The sequence below is a fragment of the Garra rufa genome, chromosome 6, assembly GCF_049309525.1.
Source record: "Garra rufa chromosome 6, GarRuf1.0, whole genome shotgun sequence".
In the NCBI taxonomy this organism is placed as follows: domain Eukaryota; kingdom Metazoa; phylum Chordata; class Actinopteri; order Cypriniformes; family Cyprinidae; genus Garra; species Garra rufa.
In genome coordinates this window covers 8,687,160-8,711,751 of record NC_133366.1, presented here as the reverse complement: position 1 = coordinate 8,711,751, position 24,592 = coordinate 8,687,160, and the positions used below count along the sequence as shown (strand labels likewise).

The following is a 24,592-nucleotide window of genomic DNA, read 5'->3' as shown; positions in this document are numbered from 1 at the left end:
AAACACTCACTGATGCTTCAGAGGGAAAGAAAGCTGGGGGTGAAAACTTTTGAACAAAATGGAGATGTGTGCGTTTTTCTTGTTTTGCCTAAATATCTTTTTTTTTTTTTTTTTTAGTACTGCCCTTCAGAAGCTACAGAAGGTACTTTTCTTTTGTTTCCCAAAAGACAAAATAAGTTAAACTTACCCTGGCCTTCAAATGCAAAAGTTTTCACTCCCCGGCTCTTAATGCATTTAGTCAATATTAAACAAGGATTCGATCTCACAGTAAAGTGTAAAAACTATCTGCAGGCATTTGTTATAATGCATAATGTACATTAGCTCTATTGTTTATAATACAATTATGTATTTTAACAGTTTTGTTCAATAAAACCACGATTGCTTGCTTTTTATACTTTATTTATTATTATATGCATAATTTTTCCTTCTGGAGCATCAGTGAGTGTTTGAACCTTCTGTTATAGTTGCATATGAGTCTCTCAGTTGTCCTCAGTGTGAAAAGATGGATCTCAAAACCACAGTCATTGTTGGAAAGGGTTCAAATACACAAAAATGCTGGAAAACCAAAGAATTTGAGGGACCTGAAGGATTTTTCTGAAGAACAGTGGGTAGTTTAACTGTTCAGGACAAACAAGAGACTCATGAACAACTATTACTAAACAAAAAAACACAGCTGTGGATCATTCAGGTAGCAAACGCTATTACAAATCACGGGGATGTAAACTTTTGAACAGGGTTATTTTGATAAACTCAGCTATTATTTTCTCTTGTGGACTATATGTAAACGTCTTTTATATCTCATTCAGGTCAGTACTAAATAAAAAATAACATGCATTTTGTATGATCCTCTTATTTTGATAAAATGCTTAACATTTCGCAGATTCCGAAAGGTGTATGTTAACTTTTGACTTCAACTGTATCTTTATATTAGATTTTAATTGGCACAATGTATTATTAAATAGCCTTGAGGTTATGTCTTTGGTTTCACCTCCTATATGAAATAACCCAGAAATTGTCATTAAGACTCAAATAAGAATCGAGTGTATGTAAACTTTTGAACAGGGTCATTTCTCATAAATTCAACTCTTATTTTCTATATGTAAACATATTTTATGTGAAATATCTCATTCAGGTCAGTACTAGTTAAAAATGACATGCATTTTGTATGATCCCTCTTATTTTGTATATAGTATAGAGAGTATTAAAACATCAAGTTGAATCTAGAAAATACCACATGGAGCCAGTGGGAAATTTGAACATTTTAATATAACTTAAAATAAATACTACCAAATGGCAATGCAAGTCCTCTACAGGGCACTTGCCCTAATGTTTTGGTATGAAAACAAAACAGGCAAACGACTAAAGGAAAGGTATAAAAAATAATGAGGGAGAGAGAGCACTTAATAAACGCGGCCGACAGCGTCCTTCATCCCAACATACGAAAATAAATACAACTAAATTACATCTATAGTACAAAAATACGCTGAAACAAACCAAAAAGAGAAGAAGAAAAAACAACTTTAGAAAACCTGCAGAGGATTTCCCATCAGCCGGCCGAATGCGTCACGGCGTGAAAATAACAACCGAAAGTGTAAGGAACAATCACACACACTCATATCATTCGCTATGAAGAATAACCGGCAGTTTCCAAAACGTTCACTGGATCCGGTACAGACGGGATGGGATTGAAACCATAGCAAGTCGCCTCTATGGAAACACCCACATGATACACGTTCCTCCAGTGATTTTGTGTCGTTTTCAATTCAGATTTTTTCTCCCGTGTCACACACGATGAACGGTTGTCTCGGGCCGTGACGCGTAACAAACAGAAGGCATTGCATATGTACATCACACACGGGACGGGGGTCAGGGGTCATTCACACCGCTATTGCATGGCTCAGTTGCACATATAATGAGTCTGTGATCTGACTTGGTATTGATTCCAAACGCAGACATCACACGTCCATAAGATTTCCACAGCTATGGAGAGAGGATCATAACTTCTTTATGCAAAAACCAAAAGAATAATGGTAATGTAACAATACCGGTAAAAAGAGAGCGACAGGTTTGTATTTACATCTTCAGGAATAGACCAACGTTAGGTTTTTCTCTCTGTGTGGTGAGAAGTGAGGGTCAGTGGTTGATCGGTCTCTCTCTGTGCTGCTGAGAGAGACTCACACCTGTAGCTCTGTACAGTAAAGGTGAAACGCCGCCCAACATGAGCCTGAACCAAAGTGTCCTGAACGTTTCTCAGGTTTGGAGAGCGTAGGAAGGTTAAAATGTTAGGAGTTCAGGACAAAGAGATACAAGTCATATCTGGGGAGGCTTCACCATGCCGGTGGGTAGATTTGTGAGTGAATCTCACGAAAACATGCGCGGGTCTTATTTCACACCAAAAATAAGAAATTCGATTTTCGATTTTAAGGGAAGACACTGCAGGCAAAACTTTGTTTTTTCATGCACCGGTCAAGTTTGAGATTTTGGGCTTTTTGGTTTTTCAGAATAGTGGAAAGAAAACGTTTCTTTTATAGCACTTGATCTGTTTGTGCCAATAGATTTCAATCACAATACATATTTTTAAAGGCCGTTTTCTCAAAATGAGTTTCGTCTCCTACACTGTGCCATAAATCTCCACTTCAGTAGCACTTACACAAACCAAACTTTACATTTTTATTCCTGTCTATATCCTGAAGGTTTTTACAGAGGGATTTGTTCATATAGAATTTGCTTGATTTTATACATTTTATTCCCCCTTCCCTCAAACAAAAAAAAAGTACAAATATATAGTTTTCTGCATGTTCTAAGTATTTTCTGAATTATGGAGTGACAAAATTTTCTCTGTAAAAACATTTGACTCTAATATATAAAAACAAATAAATAAACAAGAACTTTGAAACTAACTTGATCCAGTGTTTAGATTTGTGTACTAGAAATCTATGCAAATTAGCGCATGTTTCATTAAATAATGCCTCATTTATATTTTAGAAAACTTGCAATACAAAAAAAATGCAATTATCAATGTAATCAACCAACTGGGTAAGTAAGGTGATAACTCACCCGCAGTGTCTCGCCTTAAAAAGGTCATTTTGATTTTTTGCACAGCGGCATTATTTTTTAAAGACAATTATGTTATAAATTTTCATTACCATAATGCACAAAAAAGAAAAAGAAAAAATTGTAACACTTTACAATAGGGTTTCTCAACCAACATGAACAATGAACACATTACAGTATTTATGCATCTTTCTTAATGTTAAATAAAGTATTAATTTATTGTTAGTTAATAGTAATTCAGTGCATTAACTAATGTTAACAAGCAACTTTAGATTTGAATGTGTTAGTAAATGTTGAAATGTTAACTAAGATTAATAAATGCTGTAGTATTGCTCATTCTTAGTTCATGTTAACAAATGAACCTTATTGTAAAGTGTAATTAATTAATACCGTGATTAATCCAAAGGTTTTACTTTGCAGTTTTTTGTAATTCCCATTCTTTTCTGATCATTTTTATTATGGAAATTGATTTTTTCATTAATTTTTCGTTGAATTATGATAAAAATCCTGTTGCTAAATGTATATTTTTATTTGATTTATTTGATTTTGTATGTTTGTAACACAAAAATACTGGTTACACTCTACAATAAGGTCTTATTTGTACATGAACTAACATGAACTTACAGTAAGCAATATATTTTTACAACATTTAATACCTAATTTGTTAACACTTTACAATAAGGTTCATAAGTCAATATTAGTTAAGAATGAACAATACTTTTACTAATCTTAGGTTATGTTATTTTCAGCACTTACTAATGCACTATTAAAATTACAAGTTGTGTTTGTTAACATTAGTTAATGCACTGTGAACTAACAACGTAAAAACTTAAAATGTTAAAATGTTAAGTTAAATCAACTTAAGTCATTTCAACTCAAGTTAAATCAACTCATTTTTATTGTAGTAAGCTGAAATGACTTGTAGTTTTAAGCTGATTTAACTTAAAAACTTAAGGCAGCTGCTGAACTTAGGTTTTTAAGTTAAATCTGGTGAAAACTTTTTACAGTGTAACAAGGATTAATAAATAGTGTAATAAATGTATTATGCATTGTTCGTTCATGTTAGTTAAAACATTAACTAATGTTAGCAAAAGTCACCTTATTGTTAAGTGTTACCGATAATCATCATTAGTTTAAGTTAGTTCGTAGTGCAAAAAAAAACATTTTTAATTAAAAATGTATTGGTTAATGCTAAATTTAAGATAAGCTAAAAATGAACAAATGCTGTATAAGCATTGTTCAGGTAACACTTTACAATAAGGTTCGTTAGTTAACTAGTTAACATGAACTAAAAATGAACAATACTTCTACTAATATTAGTTAATGTTAATTTCAGCATTTACTAATGCATTATTAAAATCACAAGTTGTGTTTAACATTAGTAAATGCACGGTGAACTAACATGAAAAATTAATGACTATTTTATTAACTAACATTAACAAGGATTAATAAATAGTGTAATAATCATATTGTTCACTGTTCATTCATGTTAGTTGATACATTAACTAATGTTAACAAATGTCACCTTGTAAAGTGTTACCGATATATAATTAGTTTATGCATGAACCAATGTGATAACACTTTACAATAAGGTTCATTAGTTAAACATTAGTTAATGTATTAACTAACATGAACTAACCATGAGCAATACATTTGTTACTGTATTTACTAATCTTTTTCATGTTAGTTCACACTGCATTAACTAATGTTAACCAGATTTTAATAATGCATTAGTAAATGTTGAAATCAACATTAACAAAGATTAATAAATGCTGTAGAAGTGCAGTTCACGTTAACTAATGTGGTTAAGTAATGTTAACGAAAGAACCTTATTGTAAAGTGTTACCAATAAGGTTAACATAAACAACATTTTTAAATAAAAAATGTATTGGTCAACGGTGAATTTAAGATAAGCTAAGAATTATAATACACTGTAAAACTGTTTTTCTTTGTTAGTTTATGTTAACTATTGTTGTAAACAAATAAAAACATACTGTAAAGTGCTACAAAAAATACTCAAATCTTTATCCTTTTTTTTAAATAATATTATTTAGATAACATTGACATAATATTTTACATACGAACAATATTTGTGTTATTATAATATTTTGTTTCTGTATTTGCAGTAATGAGATTGAGATTTTTGTTGCATTATGTTGACGACAATTTATGCTGCAGTGCAAAACATCTAAATGATCCTAAATTTTTTTCCTCATGCAACATACTTTTTTTCTTCATGGATTTGCAGTGAAATACGCCACAGACATGTTCTTGGCGGGTTTCGTGAGATTCACACTTGTGCTCTGAATTGCCTGAGAGACCTTTACAGTAACGGCAGTTTGTTGTATGGTTGTGTGTTTGAACTGAAACCTTCACATATCAGAGCGTGAGGATAAAACTAAAAAGAGAAACGCAAATATTAACACTAGAGTCCATTTTCCCCACTTTCTTCATTTCGTTATTTACCGAAAGCACGAACAAGGAACGAAACTCTTCAAGCCTCAGATGGAGGGTGTGTGTGTGTGTGTGTGTGTGTGTGTGTGTGTGTGTGCGTGTGTGCGTGTGTGTGTGTGTGTGTGCGTGTGTGCGTGTGTGTGTGTGTGTGTGTGTGTTAAAAATGCAAGAACAAAATGAAATTTGTGAGCCTCACAGGAACAGATCTACTGCTGCGTCTAACTAGATGTCTGTCTGTCTGATGAGATCCACACACATAAGGCAACATTTTTGGTTTGTTCCCCACAACGGCTCGAGTGCAAAACAAAAAACAACTAAAATAATAACGCTCCAGGTCTTCAACAATACTGATCATACTCCCCCCTAAAAACACTGTCCATGATCTGTAAACAACAAGCTGAAAGTGTACAAGACTTTTTAATGTGGGTCGACCAGCTCAAGTCTCACCCAACTGTGCAAAACCCCTTTTAAGTCCCACAGAAAAAAACAAACAGAAAGCAACAAAAACGACTCGCTATGACTATCAAACGGAGGAGGAGGAGGAGAGAAAGAGAGGGAGAGAGGGGGCTCTTTCTAGCATGGCTACGCGGGGCTCCTTCGATGGCGTTGTTTGAAGACATCACTCTCGCCCGCTGGCCGAATACGAGAATTGTGGGAAATGCGGTCTCCGTTCGCTGTCGGCCGAGTCCATGCCGTCCTCGTCGTCTGCGGGAGAGGAAAACAGAGGGAGGGAAGTGTTACGTTGCGCTCAGACGGATGATCGAATTTCCCATCGGGCTCTGAATGAAAACGGAATTTGCCGATAAGCGCCGCACTGATTTTCACAATGATACGCTCGACTTGCTTTTTCATTGTGTAACTTCCTCTTCCTGTGGCACGAGGAGCCAGTCTACAGGAAAAGAGAGAGAGAGAGAGAGACGGAGGGAAAAGGCGCACTTACACTTCTCCGGAGGGGTGATGGTGATGGTCTGCGCCGTGAACTCCTCGTCGAAATACCTGGTGTCCGTTTCAGACGAGACCTGCGGCATGAACGGCGGTACCAGCTGGACAAGAGATGGGATGAGAGGACCAGAGAGAGAGCAGCTTAGTATACATAATCATGTATTAATAATAATGTGCTGTAACAAAAATACACTATGGAGTTGGTCATTTTTTTAAATGCTTTTGAACGAAGTCTCTTTTGCTCACCAAGGCTGCATTTATGTGATAAAAAATATGGAAAAAACTGTAAAATTGTGAAATATTATTATAGTTTAAAATTACAGGTTTCTATGTGAATATATTGTAAAATAGAATTTATTCCTGTAATCAAAGCTGGATTTTCAGCATCATTACTCCAGTCTTCAGCGTAGCATGATCCTTCAGAAATTATTCTAATCTGCTGATACGCTGCTCAATGAACATTTCTGATTATCATCAATGTTAAAAACAGTTGTGCTGCTTCATATGTTTGTGGAAACTGTGATACGTTTTATTTTCAGGAGTCTTTGATGAATCGAAAATGCATTTATTTGAAATAGAAATCTTTTCTAATATTATAAATGTCTTTGTTTTGTAATTTTTGATCAATTTAATGCATCCTTCACTTCCAGAATAAACATTTCCTGATAATTTACTCACCCCCATGTCATCCAAGATGTTCTTTCTTTCTTTCGTCGCAAAGAAATAAAGGTTTTTAAAGGAAAACGTTCCAGGATTTGTCTCCATATAGTGGACTTCAATGAGTACGGGTTGAAGCTCCAAATTGCAGTTTCAGTGCAACTTCAACACTTTCGTGTTTTTCCCGCATGTATTTGCCAATTTTTTTTAGCATTGCATAAATTATATAGCCAATATTTGCTTTTTACAGTTTTGTCTTGCTTTCAAAAAAAAAAAAAAAATCAATTACAAAATAACAATTTAGAAATATTTACTTAACACTGAACATTTTTTACATTCTAGTAGACATTATAGCCTACCAACAAAGCACAATCTAACTTAAAATTAATAAGTCAGTAAAAAAAAATTTTTCTTTGGCCATTTTTAAGACCCCTTTCTTTAATCGGGCATGTGTTTTTAATGTACTAATAAATGCAGCCTTGCTGAGCAAAGGTGAATGTTATAATAAATGTATTAATAGAGCTGTTGTAATGATTGTCTTACTTTTTTTTTTTTTTTCAGAACAACAGTTCAATTACAATACTAGCATTTATGAACGTTGACTTCTATTTTGGCGGAAACCCACAAGAAGTCCTCAGTACTATTTTTGCTGACAGCAGCAGATTTATGAATGATTCTCATCACGCTGTTTCAGCGCAGATTTTCCTCACGCTTTGGACTTTGAACCCTGGCTAAGGAGCTTGTGCAGCGCTGTCAGAATAGGCTACATACAATTTGTGCATGTATTAGACAACGTAACATTCTGTGGCTTATTTACTAGTGGTTGTAAGGCCATTTTACGATTTCAGTCATCATGCAGTAGCCAGCAACAACCACCCTTTTCTCTTCTTATGGAAGACATGCGATGCGATACTAAACAGTCTCTCGCTGTCGGTGCTTGTAATGATTTTAAGTCTTTCTCGGACAGTTTTAAATGCTTCCACACTGCCGACATGTTTGCTGCATTAGTGCACGCCTCTATTTGTTAGCGTCACATCGTTGTTCGGTATAATTTATTGGGTCTTTTTGATTATTTGGCCGAACACTGAAAGAGCTTTTTTTTTTCTATTTACGGCTGAATAATTTCAGTTGCCGAACATTCGGTGCATCCCTACTATATATATATATATATATATATATATATATACATATATATATATATATTTTTTTTTTTTTTTTTTAAATGACAGATTGTTTGACTAGATTAGACCCTTATTCCTCGGCTAGGATCATTTAGAGCCCTTTAAAGCTGCATTGAAACTGCAGTTTGGACCTTCAACCTGTTGGTCACCATTGACCAATCTCCACTATACGGAGAAAAATCCTGGAATGTTTTCCTCAAAAATCTTAATTTCTTCACGACTGAAGAAAGAAAGAAAGACATGAACATCTTGGATGAAACGGAGGTGAGTAAATTATCAGGATTTTTTTTTATGTTTCTGCTTTTGAATGCTCTGAAATGTCTCACCCCATTGGAAGTGCACTTTTACCTTTTTGTCATAGACGTCCTGCCAGTCCAGCGAAGTGAAGAAACTGTGTCTCATGATTTCCTTAGCATCATCCGGGCCTCCTCCGAGCCTTTAGAGAGAAAAAAAAACGCAGATTAATATTTACTCAGGGTTCACATGATACATCAACAGATTTAATCTGGTGTTCTCATACTGAAATAATGATGATGATGATGTCAGTAGTTGTTAGTTGATACAATACAAACACACCCAGAAACGCTTTGAATCACATGTTTACACACTGACCTCTTATTAGGATCTTTGATGAGTAATCCAGACAGTAAAGACTTGGCATCTGCAGAGAGGGTTCTGGGAAACTTGATCTCCTCCATCAGAATCAGTTCAAACAGCTTTTCATGATCCTGAAGACAGTAAAGAAATTTACGTTACAAAAATGTCTATTTCAAATCAACGCTGTTCTTTCTATTCATTAAAAACTACAGTATCATGATTTCTATAAATCAGAAAAGTGTCTTGAGCATCAAATCAGCATATTAGAATGATTTCTGAAGGATCGTGTGACACTGAAGACTGAATTAATGATGGTGGAAATTCAGCTTTGCACCACATGAATAAATTAAATGTTGCAATATATTCACATAGAAAACAGTTACTTAAAATAGTAATAATATATTTCACAATATGACTGTTTTTACTATATTTTGTAAATCAAATAAAAGCAGACTTGGTGAGCAGAAACATTTTAAAAATCCTCGAGATGAAATGTTGTTTATTGTTGTGTTGTTAGTGTTATAGACAAACCTGATTATAAAAGGGAAGGCGTCCACACATCATCTCATACATTACGACTCCTAGACCCCACCAGTCCACCGCTCTCCCGTAATCATTGTCCTCCAATACCTGATCAATGAAACCACAGCACACTCAGATACCTGATCAATCATAGAAAACAACAATACATTATTCATCCATAACCAGTCACATTATTCTTAAACACCTGATCGATAATGAATAAATCACTCTCTGTACACCTGTGTGTGCATCAAGCGATGCAATAATAAATCCATCCAGTTCTTCATTGATAATTATATTAGCTTCTAATATCCTATCAAAAATACACGAATATCTTCCAATCCTTCATTAGTAATTATATTCATCTCTAATAACTGATTAAAATCAATTGGATATCCTCCAGTTTTTCGTTAATAATTATATTAGTCTCCAATAATCAATCAAAATCACATGAATATTTTCCAACTCTTCATTAGTAGTTACGTTCGTCTCTAATAATCAAATTCACATTAATATCCTCCAATTCTTCATTAATAATTGTATTAGCCTCAAATAACCCATGGAATATTCATTAGAAAACAAAAAGAATATCTTCAGTTTTTTTCAATAATAATTATATTAGTCTCCAATATCCTATCAAAAATACATAAATATCCTAGTTTTTCATTATTAATTATATTAGTCTCCAATCCAAACATGAAAATCACATGATTATCTTCCAACTCTTCATTAATAGTTATATTCGTCTTTAATAATCAGTCAAATTCACATTAATATCCTCCAGTTCTTCATTAATAATTCTATTAGTCTCCAATATCCTATCAAAAATCACATGAATATCTTCCAATTCTTTATTAGTAATTATATTTATCTCTAATAATCGATTAAAATCAAATGGATATCCTCCAGTTCTTCATTAATAATTATATTAGTCTCCAATTATCAATCAAAAATCACATGAATATCTTCCATTTCTTCATTAATAATTATATTAGCCTCCAATATCCTATCAAAAGTACATGAATATCCTCCAATTTTTCATTAATTATATTAATATCCAACAAATCGATCAAGTCGCGCACATATCTTCCAATTCTTCACTAATGGTTATACTTGTCTCTAATAATCAGTCAAATTCACATTAATATCCTCCAATTCTTCATTAATTATATTAGCCTCCAATAACCCATCGAATATTCATTAAAAAAAATTTAAAATCACATGAATATTTTCCATTGTTTCATTAATAATTATATTAGCCTTCAATAATCGAAAAAAAAAAATCACATTAATATCTTCCAATTTTTCATTAATAATTATATTAGTCTCCAATATCCTATCAAAAATACATGAATATCTCCCAGTTCTTCATTAGTAATCATAGTCATCTCTAATAATTGATTAAAATCAAATGAATATCCTCAAATACTTCATTAATAATTATATTACTCTCCAATAACGTTCATAAAAGAAGAAAAAAAAAAAAAAAAATCACACAAATACCTTTCAATTCAAATCAGGTATATTAGCCTGGAATAAATCAATCAAAATCCCATAAATATCTTCCAATTCTTCATCAATATTCACTATATCCTCCAGTACCTACTCAAAAATCAATTATGAACATTATCTGATCCACAGTCAGTCATATTATCTCTGACAGCTGATCGTTATCCTCAGATACCTGATCAACAATCAAGTCACATTACTCTTCAATAGCTGATCCAGTAACAATTATATAACCTCTCCAAACCTGATCAGTAATGTCCAACTGTCTCAAAGTACTTGATTAGTTACTATTGGAAGTCATTTGCTTGTTTCCCTCCAACATGAATATTACTAATCAATCATTACTGCAGCATCAGTTGATGCGACCTAGATAAATGACTCAAATGAAGGAAAAAAAGGCTGACATATGATTACATCATACAGTTCTGATCACGACATAAGCATGAGTCATCAGCGTTACAGCATCCATATGCAACACCACTGTTTGATTATACATGCTCTACTTTATTTGATTATTATAATGGAGCTTAAACAGCAATGAAAAGGGCCAGCGGGTCAGTGTTATGTTTCCCGTCTGATCGCTCTATTTTTACCCACGAGCTGCTCAGTCTTGTCTACAGCCTGCTGTTTGTGTCTATTTCTGTACGGACGTTAGAAAGCACAGCTAAAGTGTGACCCTGTTCCTGCTAACCTGTTCCGGCTGTGACAGACGGAGATTAAACAGTCATCTACATTAAATTTAACCAAGCGAGTGTTTCCTGTGCTGCGCTTAAAGAGATAAAACATCCCGTACCTCAGGGGCCAGATACTCCGGGGTCCCGCAGAACGTTTTCATGGTGGCGGTGTCTGTGATCCCCTCCTTACACAGGCCGAAATCAGTGATCTTTATGTGACCGTCCTTATCCAACATCAAGTTTTCCAGCTGGAAAAAACACAAACAAACGATCAGCTGAGAATGCTAAAGATAAGGTTTACAGGATGAAAATGCTGATTTTAGCCTGTGCTGTTCACCTTCAGGTCACGGTAAACAATCTTCGCAGAGTGCAAGTAATCCAACGCAGAAACAATCTCAGCGCCGTAGAAACGGGTTCTATCCTCCGAAAATACGCGCTCTCTCGACAAATGAAAAAACAACTGCAATAAAACAGAAAAAGGCATATTTAGAATTCATAAATCCAAATGACACCCACACAGACGCTGAGCAAGAAACATTAAAATATGGCAAGAAAGATGGAAGAAAATTTCAAGACTTTGAAGAGTTCAAGAGTTAAGTTTGGAGAGAAATTTCAAAATAAAGTTTAAATTAAGTTTCACAAGTTCCAAAACGTTTGTAAAAAAAGACCAAAAGCTGTAACAATTTGTAAGTTTTAAAATGAATGAAAAAAAAATCTAAATTTGCAAAGACATTCTGAAAGAAATTTTGAAAGGCGGAGAGAAATATCTCAAAGAAATGTTAGAAAGTTCAAAACCGTTTTTAAAAAGCACGTTCAAAAGAAGGTTAGAATGTTGGAGGGAAATTTCGTAAGTTTAAGAAAATGTTTGAACGAAAAATCTAAAGTTGTAAAGTTTTAAATTTGAAGAGAAAGATTTCACAAGTTTCAAAATGTTTGTAAGAATGTTGGAGGGAAAATTCAAGAGTTTGGAATTGTTTGAAAGAAAAAATCTAAAGTTCTAAAGGAAGTTTCAAATTTGAAGAGAAAATTAAGTTTGGAAAAGGTTTGAAAGAAATTTTAAAAACTTTAAGGAGTTTAGGAAGAAATTAAAAGAATTTAAAAGAAGGTTAGAAGTTTCACAAGTTGCAAAATGTTTGTAAAATCAAAAGTTGTAAAAATTTGTAAGTTTGAAAATGTCCAGAATGTCCAAAGTCTAAATGTGGAAAGACAGTTTGAAAGGAATTTTAAAAGCTGCAAAGAAATTTTCTAAGTTTGGAAAAGTTTCAAAGAAATGTTAGAAAGTTTAAAACAAAGGTTTAAAAAAAAAAAAAAAAAAGTTTAAAAGAAGGTTAGAATGTTGGAAGGAAATTTCAAGACTTTGAAAAAAAATAAAGAAAAAACTTTGAAAAAAGTTTAAAAGTTGGAAAGAAATGTGAAAATGTTTGAAAAAGTTCAAAGGTTGTAAAGAAATTTCAAAAAGTTTTTAAAAAGTTTCAAAGAAGGATAAAACATTGGCAAGAAATTTCTACAAAAAAGTCTAAAAATGTTCTGAAGGAAGAAAGAAAATTCTAAATTTGAAGAGTACTTTGTAAGTTCAAAAAGAAAAGTTTGAAAGAAAGACAAAAAATGTGAAACATTTTAAAATGTAAAAGCTAGAAAGAAATTTTGTAAGCTGTACAATATTTGAAAGAAAGCTCAAAGGTTTAAGGTCAAAACCCCTTCAAGAAAAAGTTCAAAAAAATTGAAAGAAACAAATGTTACCTCTCCTCCGTTCACATACTCCATTACAAAACATAAACGATCCTTCGTCTGAAATGAGTATTTCAGTGACTGCAGAAAAGAGAAAAAAATATTTGGTAAATTCAGGTAAAAACACAAGTATTACATTTATTTGAAATGTTTGTAAACTGAACAAAAGCATGTTATGTTTTCACTCACAGTTAGAAATGGATGCCTAGTGTTCTTCAGAACTCTGCTTTCTGTGAGCGTGTGAGCAACTTCATCCTGCAAGAGACAGAGAGACCGAAAAAAAAATGTTCATTTCAGATGACGCCCATCGTTTCTCAGTCCAGTCTGTTCTCGCAGAATCAACTCTCATACCTTGGCAATAATAACCTCCTTTTTCAGGATCTTCATTGCATAATATGTGCCGCTGGCTTTCTCTCGCACCAGAATCACCTTCCCAAACGTGCCTTTACCCAGCAGCTTCAGATAGTCAAAGTCATTCATTGTCTGTCAAAGAAGCGAGAGATGTCAATATGAGCACATGCACGTTAAAGGTCCCATATTGTACACATTCCTGGAGGTTTATTTTAGTTGTTGATGTCCTTAAGAATATATATTTGCGGTATAAGTGCCAAAATCCATCTCAATATATTTTTACAGCTCCTTTTTTAGGAGCTCTGTCAAAAACAGGTCGATTTTGGCCCATCTAATTAATATTCATGAGCCTCTCTTCTGATTGGCCTGTTGTTTTCTGAGTGACGCACAGCCAGGCCAATCACAGGTAACTACGGTCATGTATGCTTTAGCCGAGCCCAGAGCCATAGAGAGAGCCTAGCCTGCTGATACTCAACAGGATATTTCAGAATGATCATTAATGTTTTTTCTTTTTCAAACACCGAATGCAATAAGCTAATAAATGTTGCTTTAGTAAAGCCCCTTTCACAATGCGCGCTGATTCTGGAAAATTACGGGAACGAGTGCTGTGTGAACAAAAGCCAGAACCATAAAGGCAGTGTTGTAGTGATGATGCACGTTATCATGCGACTCTTCACAACGAAAAAATACGTGCAAAGTGGAATGAAGCGGCGATCAGACAGAGCCAGCTCCTCACTATCAGCGCTGAAGCACAGTTTGTTCAGGTTAGTTTCAGTTTAGTGAAACGTACGCGTCGCATTACATCTCACATCCAAACGTCACATGTCTTTATGGGTTGTGTGTAAAGCACGCACAGATTCCGGAAAACAACTGTGAATGAACCAAATCAAACAATTCCGGAACAAATCATGGGACACATTATCCGTGTATTTACTGGAATCGCTGTGTGAAAGAGGCTGAAGTTGACGTGCCACTGGTCTCTTATATTCACGTCGTTCTGAAGCCTGTGCAATGATGTAGTTTCGACATCTATCGACTGAACAGGGTTTTCTCAACTTGTTTTCGTGTTGTTGTTGCTCAACAATGTTATGGACACGATATTGTCTGGGTTTGACAAAAGGAGGGTGGGACGGTGGTTGGTGCTGGGGCGGTGACTGAGTAGATCGGACGTCACATCCTTACAGAAGTCACAGCGCCTCGTGAAAAGTAACAGCTACTTTAAGCAGGCTGTGTGCAGTTTACTGTGGATTGACTGTTTTGAAACTCATATGGTAGTTACATAGCCCCTAGACCTCAGTTTTCATGAAAAAATTTCGATTTTGACAATATGGGACCTTTAAACAACATCAATCCACTTCTCAGTCTCTGGCTCTACCTTTCGTTTGTGATGACTGGTCGACGTGTCCATCTCTTCCTCGTTGACGTTTTCGATCTGAGAGATGGGGCTACACAGGATTCCTTCCTCTTCCTGTTTGGCCAGCTTGTCTGCCACCATCTGAATGGCCTCGACCCACTCATCCCTGGTTACCAGGGAAACAAAAGTGCAATCAGTTGTGATAGAGCCATATTTTGGCTTAACCATTTTGATTATTATTAAAACTGCTAAATTCTAGTGCATGTTAAATGTGATTTAGTCGTACCTCTCGTCAGGAGTGTCCACGTGGAACGTGCGCTCGATCACAGTGGTCCACTGCAGACACCTGATGATGAAAGTGTTGGGCTTCGGTCTCTCCGTCTTCATCAGCTGACACTCTAACAAGTGAGAAGAAGAAAGCACGTTTATGTGGATTAATAATGTCATCCCTCATGTTGATAACATCAGCACGTGACGCTCTAATTAAATCAGTTTGATCTGAATGAAGTGAGTCATGGATCTGGACAACAGCAGATTGATCTGAGAGGCTTACCAAGAACATGTCATACTGATATCATAATTTGCAGGGCAAAAATACATGAAAATGATAACTCCAAAAATAAATGAGTCATTTTAAATGAATTGAAAATCATGAGGTTGATCACAAATAATTTTATTCTGACAGAAAAGTACATATGTGACCCTGGACCACAAAACAAACCAGTCATAAGGTTAAATTTTACAAAACTGAGATGTATATATCACATGAAAGATCAATAAATAAGCTTTCTATTGATGTATGGTTTGTTAGGATAGGACAATATTTGGCCGAGATACGTCTATTTGAAATCTGGAATCTGAGGATGCAAAAAAATCAAAATAGTGAGAAAATCACCTTTAAAGTTGTCCAAATTGAGCTCTTAACAATGCATATTACTAATCAAAAATTACATTTTGATATGTTTACAGTAGGAATTTTTCAAAAAATCTTCATGGAACATGAACTTTACTTAATTTCCTAATGATTTTTGGCATAAAAGAAAAATCAATAATTTTGACCCATACAATGTATTTTTGGCTATTGCTACAAATATACCCCAGCGACTTAAGACTGGTTTTGTGGTCCAGGGTCACATATGTTCCTTAATATCATCATTTTTTTCACAGTACTAATTTGTCATTATTAAGTAGTGTGAATTAGTTTAGGTTTTATTTTTATTATTTAAGTTTTAGTCATTTTCATTAGTTTTTGTTTCTCATGTCTATATATTTTTATTAACTTTTCATTCTATTTCCACTCAGATTTTGAGAATGAGAATGTTTTCTTGGCAAATAGCTAAAGTTTCATTTTGGTTTTAGTTTTAATTTGAAGTTTATTTTTATTTTATTTTGGTTACATTTTTTATTTATTGATTTTGTTTTAAATTTCTTTAATTTCAATTTATTTTCTATGGTTTCATTTATAGTTAACTATAAAATACACTAACAGTCAAACGTTTTTTTAAGGTTTTTAATGTTTTTTAAAGTAGTCTCTTCTGCTCAACAGTCTGAATTTATTTGATCCAAAGTGCAGCAAAAACAGTAACATTTTGAAATAATTTTACCACTTAAAATAACTTTTCTATTTGAATATATTTTAAAATGTAATTTATTTCTGTGCATTCAATGCTTATTTGTTTGACATTATTACTCCAGTTACACGATCGTCCAGAAATCATTGTAATATTCTGATTTGCTGCTCAAAAATCATATTATTATTATTATTATTATTATTATGTCGAAAAGAGCTATGTAGACTTTTTTCAGTTTTCTTTGATTAATAGAAAGTTCAGAAGAACAGCATTTATCTGAAACAGTAATCTTCGTAACATTATAAATGTCTTCATCATCACCTTTGATCAATTTAAAGCATCCTTGCTAAATAAAATGATTAATTTTGATTATCCCCCCTTCATTGGATCTTTCTATTCATCGAAGACTCCTGAAAATAAATACTTAACTTTTTTAAATATTGATTATAATAATAAAATATAATAATAAAATTGTTTTGAGCAGCAAATCAAAACATTAAAATAATTTCTGAAGAATCATGTGACACTGAAGACTGGAATAAAGATGCTGAAAATTCAGCTTTAAAATCACAGAAATAAATAAAATTTCAAAACATTCAAATAGAAAAGTTATTTTAAATAGTAAAAATATTTAAACATTTTTACTGTTTTTGCTGTACTTTGGATCAAATAAATGCAGGCTTGGTAAACAGAAGAGCAAAAGTACCATTAAAAATCATACTGTCCAAAAACTTTTGACTGGTAGTGTACATGGTGTAAAGTCCATAAAACTCATATATGATTTCATAGAAATCCGTCTGATAATGAGAGAGACTCACTGGCCACAGAGAAGTTGTTGAGCGGATACGCTAGATCTGCATCTTGCGGCTTCTCTTTATATCCAATAAACGATCCATCCGTCTTTAACAGGAAGTACCGCGGTCTCCAATTCTTAATGTATTCACCTGCAAAACCAATAGAAACCAGCAATCAGGCAGACAAAACAAAACTGAAAAATGCAATATTCAGTGACAACAGTCATTAAAGGAGTAGTTCTCTTTCATAACAACAATTTACAGATAATGTATTCACCCCCTTGTCATCCAAGATGTTCATGTCTTTCTCTCCTCAGTCATAAAGAAATTATGTTTTTTTTTTTTTTTTTTTGAGGAAAACATTTCAGGATTTCTCTCTATATAATATATGTGACCCTGGACCACAAAACCAGTCTTAAGTCGCTGGGGTATATTTGTAGCAATAGCCAAAAATACAATGTATGGGTCAAAATTATTGATTTTTCTTTTATGCCAAAAATCATTAGGAAATTAAGTAAAGATCATGTTACATGAAGATTTTTTGTAAAATTCCTACTATGAATATATCAAAATGTAATTTTTGATTAGTAATATGCATTGTTTAGAACTTAATTTGGACAACTTTGAAGGTGATTTTCTCAGTCTTTTTGATTTTTTTGCACCCTCAGATTCCAGATTTTCAAATAGACACATCTCGGCCAAATATTGTCCTATCATAACAAACCATACATCAATAGAAAGCTTATCTATTGAGTATGATGTATGATGTATACAACTCAGTTTTGTAAAATTTAACCTTATGACTGGTTTTGTGGTCCAGGGTCACATATATGTATGGCGCCCCGAAGTTTGAACTTCCAAAATGCAGTTTAAATGCAGCTTCAAAAGGCTCTAAAGGATCCCAGCCGAGGAAGAAGCGTCTTATCTGGTGAAACGATCAGTTATTTTCAAAACAAATTGCCAATTTATATACTTGTAACCTCAAATGCTCGTCTTGTCTTGTCTTTGCGCAGCGCATGTGCAGTCTGTGTGATCCGGGTCAATGCAATAAGGGTATGTTGAAAAACTCCCATCTCGTTTTCTTCCATAACTTAAAATCGCCTTAGATCGCTGCAAAAGTACCGACACAGTGTTTAAAAAGTCAACATACAAAGAAGCTCAAACGGCCTTTACAAAAAAAGGCGTTGTAGGACGATTTTGACGTTGAAGACATAAACGAGATGGGAGTTTTTCGACATCCCCTTACTGCATTGATACTGACTACATATGCGCTGTGCAAAGATGAGACAAGACGAACATCTGAGGTTAAAAGTATATAAATTGTCAATTTGTTTAGAAAATAACTGATCGTTTCACCAGATAAGACACTTCATCCTCGGCTGGGATCGTTTAGAGCCTTTTGAAGCTGCATTTAAACTGCATTTTGGAAGTTCAAACTTCGAGGCGCCATACATATCCATTATATGGAGAGAGATCCTGAAATGTTTTCCTCAAAAAAAACATAATTTCTTTACGACTGAAGAAAGAAAGACATGAACATCTTGGATGAAAATGGGGTGAGTACATTATCTGTAAATTGTTGTTATGAAAGTGAACTAATCCTTTAATACATCACCTCTTTTCTGCACCCATCCCTCTTTCACTACGTTCTGGTCGTTCATGATGGCTCCGAGGTCAGAGTTCAAGGGTCAGTCCAGTGCTCGACTTCCTGTTGGCGGTTCTGTCCTGTTCCCCTCGCTCTCCCTTGCGCCCGTCTCGCTCTGCTCTCCTGTTCTCTCACACTCTTCCTCTCACTTTCTCTGCCACGTTGTGATGTAACGTCTCAGCCTCCTCCTTCACTTTCACTCACTCTCTCTCTCGCGACCCTTCAGACACTCCAGTGGTGACTCAGCCTGGAAGGAAACAACAAAGGAGAGAAAACACACACACACACGGGTCATTCTCTTCCGCTTCTCCCCCTCTCCCACACACACTTCCATGAGAAATAAAGTCATTGTTAGGAGCAGGGAAACATTTCCAGCCCCTTCCCGTGGCCTTCTCTTCCTCTCTCACGCTGGATGCTGAAGCTATGCAGGACTCCAAACACGGCCCTGTTTCTACTTATCCTCTGGATTATGAGGCTTTAGAACCTCAGAATTCGTCTTAGAACCACAGAATCAAACACAGAATCTTAGAAATAGGTTAGAACCAACACTGATTGGAACCTCAGAAACAGTCTTAGAACTTTATAAGAAAACTTCCTTAGAACCCCTTAAAGGGATAGTTCAGCCAAAAATGAAAATTCTGTCATTAATTACTCACCCTCATGTTGTTCCAAATCCATAACCTTTGTTCATCTTTGAACACAAATTAAGATATTTTTGATGAATTCTGAGAGCTTTCTAACCCTCCATAGACAGCAAGGGTTCTACCACGGTCAAGGGACAAAAAGGTAGTAAGGACATCTATGAGACCATCTATGAGGTAAATAATTAATGACCATTTTCATTTTTGGGTGAACTATTCCTTTAATAAATCAACATCACAACTTTAAAATGAATCTTAGAATCGGCTCAGTATCAACTGTTAAATAACAATGAAATAAAAATTAGAATCCTATTCGAAATTTGAATTTTACAATAAATGGAACTCACATTGAACTTTTAACTTTAAAAACTGACTCAATCTTAGACATCTAACATCTTTAGTATAAAGCACATCATTTTATACCTCAGAGATCAACCTGACAATTATCTTAAAATAAAACTGTAATTTTTATTTAGTATCATTTTAGAATTGAACACAGAACCTTTCAAATCAACCTTAAAATCTCCAGAATCACCTCTACAACCTCAGAATCAACCTTAGAACCATCCTTTAATTTCCTCACAATCTTAGAACCATCTGAAAATCAACATACGAGTCATTAAATTAAAATTATATTTTTACTAGCAATCTCACAACCCTGTAATGACTTAATAACAAGAACACTTTTTATTCACTTCAGAATGTATCTGAGAATCATCTCGGAATCAACTGCTGCACTCCAGAATTATGAAATTATTATTAGAACACTAGAAATAAAAATGTGACCTCATTGTTGACATTTTTGAAACTCATCATCTAAAAGCTAAATAAATAAGGATAGGACCATTTTTGGCCGAGATACAACTATTTGAAAATCTGGAATATGAGGGTGCAAAAAAATAAAAAATAAATCTAAATTTGAGAAAATTGCCTTTTAAAGTTGTCAAAATTAAGTTCTTAGCAATGCATATTATTAATCGAAAATTAAGTTTTGATATATTTACGCCAGGAAATTTAGAAAACTAGACCCATACAATGTCTTTTTGGCTATTGCTACAAATATACCCGTGCTACTTAAGATTAGTTTTTGTGGTCCAGGGTCACACATACAGAATCAAATTAGAATTCTAATACAATCAGAATTTTACAATAAGTAGACCTCACTTTCAAATCCAAAATGATCTTACAATCAAACTAAACTCTTAGAATCTTACATCCCTAAATCAAACATTTTATTTCATAACCTTAAGACTTTCCAAATTAACCATGCAATGACTTAAAATCGCTTAAAATATTACACATAGCATCGTCTTAGAATCAAACATAGAAACTTAAAATTAACCTTAGAATTTCAGAATCACTTTTACAAGAATCAACCATACAATCAACTTCAGAACCTCAGAAAAGAAATCCTACAACACTAGAACTAATCCGTACAATGTACAAAGTCAAAACTGGTGCATATGAAGAAACAGGCACCTTGCACTATTTTTATATTTAAACATCTCTGCATCTACAGTAGTTGCTGCTGTATGCATGAGTCCTTCATAATCCACAACTTCCCTTTTTTAAATTAACAATACATGAAATCACACTGTACAATGGAAAAAACAGGTATAGTATCATCACACATGACATCTTCCTAAGTAACATTACACATGCATTCTGGATGCTAAAAAAGGAATCATTTACTCATGCAAATAAATGTTTAGGGTTTAGACATGATGCACAGACATTTAGAAAATAGAATCATTGCATTCATCATTTAATACATCTTCTACAAATCCAAAAACAAAAATGTCAAATAATGTGCCAATTTTTAATGACACATTCATGAAAGTCTAAAGCAGACCTCTTTTTTGTCTTTCATGTCACATGGTAACAAAACGACTTCCTGCCCATTAATTACACTACACAGATTTTGTTTTTTACTACATATTAATAATATTTTACAACAAAAATCCTTCTTTTAAAAAATGATAATAAAACACGCTTTTTAACTTTAAAATCAACCTTTAAATCTCATAAATCACCTTTACAATCTCAGAATCAACCTTAGAACTGATCTTGGACTTCTACAATCAATCTCAGAACTTTAAAAACAACATAAACCATAGAATCTGTCTTAAAATAATCTGAGAATCAACCTAAGAACCTCAAAATCAAAATCAGAATTTTACAGGCAATCTAAGAACCATATAATGAACAATACGCTAATCTTAACCTCAGAACAAATCTTAGAATAATCTCGAAATCAACTGCTGAACCCTAGAATGATCAAATTAATATTATAACACTAGAAGTAAAAAACATAGAATCGTGTTTAGAAAATATAATCGTTCCAGTCATCATTTAATAAATTTTCCACAAATACGTTCATGTTAATGAGTCTAAAAATGTCAAATATGATAACTGTCAAGTAAAAAGCCCTAAAATACCTTCCTTGCACCCAGATGTGAGATTGACCAAGTTGACCAATTCAAGGCAATCAATATTCTTTACAAATATATTGCTTCTCCTAAACCAAGCATACAGTTTTATAAAAAGGACAAAATATGTCCTATATTCATGAGGGTCTATAGCAGGCCTCCTTTTTATGTTTTTCGTGTCACATGACAACAAAATGGCTTCCTGCACATTGATTAAACTACACAGATTGTGTTTTTATTACATATTAATAATATGTAAAAAAAGAAAAACGCTTGTTTTCTTTTAAAGAAATTTAAATAAAATATGTTTTAAAGGCTTCCCCCCAGTTTCACCACATAGATCATTTTGACTTCAAGTCAATAAAAACAAATTAAAATTAAAATGACTTTAAATTAAAAAAAGAAGATATTCTTTATAGATAAGGCTAATTTTAACACATTTTAATAAAACTGATGCATAATTCCCGTTGTTGGGAAAAACGAAACGTTTAAACAACAGAAGCCACCCAAACCAATGTCAACAAAAACAATGGCGGACACGGTTGGGCATCACAACACACACAGAGAAGGATGTGACAGCAATTAACATGACAAATCACAATAACCACAATGAAGCAGTGGCTTTTGTGTCATATTGAGCTGCTGTTATATAATACATCGCCTTTATAATAAATAACGTTACATACAGCGGACTGACAGCTCGCTGAAAACAAGAACAAGAACAAACGCGCCTATGAACATAAATGTTCAAAAACACGTCTGTGTGATAACAATACAAACACACATACATTTAGCCTGGAGGATGTGAAATGTGCGCACTGTTGTTTTCTATTTGCCCGAAATGCGTAAAATGGTGGACGCGCATCAATAATACCACGCAGGTTGTGGTTTAAATCTGTTTATCGTGTAATATCACAGCTATATCTATTAATATAGCTCTGGGTGTGTAAATAAGCGCTTCATATGTCCAACAGCATCACGGGCAAGGCCGAGGAGCATCCCCGCCCGGCGGCCAGTGATGCTCCAGCGCGGATGCTCGGCCTTGTCCGTGATGCTGCTCGGTGATGGAGGAAAAATAAACAACACGAAGCACGCAATACCTGGCAGACGCTCCGCCAGACGGTGGGATCGGTTCCACGCCAGCCCGGTATGAGACAAACCCAAACCCGCACGCAGATGCTGCTGCTGCTGCCGCCGACGCCGGTCGGTCATGAGGAACACGGAGGCACGCGCGCCCGTGATGTGGCCATCATCTTCGTTACCCCGGTGAACCGATTGACCCTGGATGAATGGCGTAACCCGATGCAGAAAGCGCGGTGACGGCGCACCCCGTCTCCAGCACTCGAATTTGCCCGAATCCTACTACGCCGAAGGCCAGCCACTTAATTTTAATGATGTGAGCGTCGGCATTGGAAGGTCAGCAGGCGACGTCAGTGGGAGCTCATTAATATTCATTAGATAAACATTCCGCATTGGAAGATTACCAAACAACGTCAGCGAGAACTGAATAACGTCCGTTTTTATTATTTAAATTATATGCACATTAACGTAAACAATACCCAGAGAAATGTAATGAAAAACATTTTTATATCAATGATATAATATAAATAATAATAATAATACATAAAAAAAAATTAAATAGCCATGGGTAAAACTGAAAAAGCTTATATTATGCAATTATTAATATTATTAATCACGTTTCTTATACATAAAATAAAATGTTCTGTCTCCAAACACTTTTTGTTGATTATTTTATATTTATATTATTTATATTACAATACTATGTTATTTATCTAAATGGTATTTATTTATATACCATATAAAATGTGACCCTGGACCACAAAACCAGTCTTAAGTCGCTGGGGTATATTTGCAGCAATAGCCAAAAATACATTGTATGGGTCAAAATTATTGATTTTTCTTTTATGCTAAAAATCATTAGGAAATTAAGTAAAGATCATGTTCCATGAAGATTTTTTGTAAAATTCCTACTATAAATATATCAAAATGTAATTTTTGATTAGTAATATGCATTGTTAAGAACTTAATTTGGACAGGTGATTTTCTTTTTGCACCCTCAGATTCCTGATTTTCAAATAGTTGTATCTCGGCCAAATATTGTCCTATCCTAACAAACCATACATCAATAGAAAGCTTATTTATTGAACTTTCATATGATGTATACATCTCAGTTTTGTAAAATTTAACCTTATGACTGGTTTTGTGGTCCAGGGTCACAAATGGTTCTCATTATATAAACTACCAGTCAAAAGTTTTTGAACAGTAAGATTTGGAATGTTTTTTAAACAAGTCTCTTCTGGTCACCAAGCCTGCATTTATTTAATCTAAAGTACAGCAAAAACAGTATATGTTTTGAAATATTTTTACTATTTAAAATGTGTTTTCTATTGCTATATGTTTTAAAATGCAATTTAGTCCTGTGATCAAAGCTGAATTTTTTTTTAATCATAATTACTCCAGTCACATGA

At 34.1% G+C, this 24,592-nt stretch overlaps 1 protein-coding gene across 1 annotated transcript; it reads right to left on the bottom strand.

Annotated features, from left to right (window-relative positions):
* Positions 1-4,734: 4,734 nt before the first annotated feature.
* On the bottom strand, positions 4,735-23,449 carry akt3b (v-akt murine thymoma viral oncogene homolog 3b). The gene is made up of 15 exons (XM_073842882.1): positions 23,204-23,449; positions 19,004-19,280; positions 17,413-17,538; positions 15,310-15,421; positions 15,045-15,189; positions 13,670-13,801; positions 13,508-13,573; positions 13,331-13,399; positions 11,928-12,050; positions 11,710-11,838; positions 9,417-9,515; positions 8,901-9,016; positions 8,637-8,724; positions 6,449-6,551; positions 4,735-6,213 (listed from the first exon to the last, which is right to left on the bottom strand). The coding sequence occupies exons 2-15, from the start codon at positions 19,047-19,049 to the stop codon at positions 6,128-6,130; spliced, it is 1,440 nt and encodes a 479-aa protein (XP_073698983.1). The 5' UTR covers positions 19,050-19,280; positions 23,204-23,449; the 3' UTR covers positions 4,735-6,127.
* Positions 23,450-24,592: the final 1,143 nt, after the last annotated feature.

What these genes read in the sequence shown, in the direction of transcription:
- akt3b (XM_073842882.1), bottom strand. Translation starts at nt 19,049, where the DNA reads ATGAACGACCAGAACGTAGTGAAAGAGGGATGGGTGCAGAAAAGAG. An exon ending in CTAGGCATCCATTTCTAACT is followed by an intron (nt 13,400 to 13,507) that starts GTGAGTGAAAAC and finishes TCTTTTCTGCAG; the next exon opens with TCACTGAAATACTCATTTCA. An exon ending in ATCAAAGATCCTAATAAGAG is followed by an intron (nt 8,725 to 8,900) that starts GTCAGTGTGTAA and finishes TTCTCTCTAAAG; the next exon opens with GCTCGGAGGAGGCCCGGATG.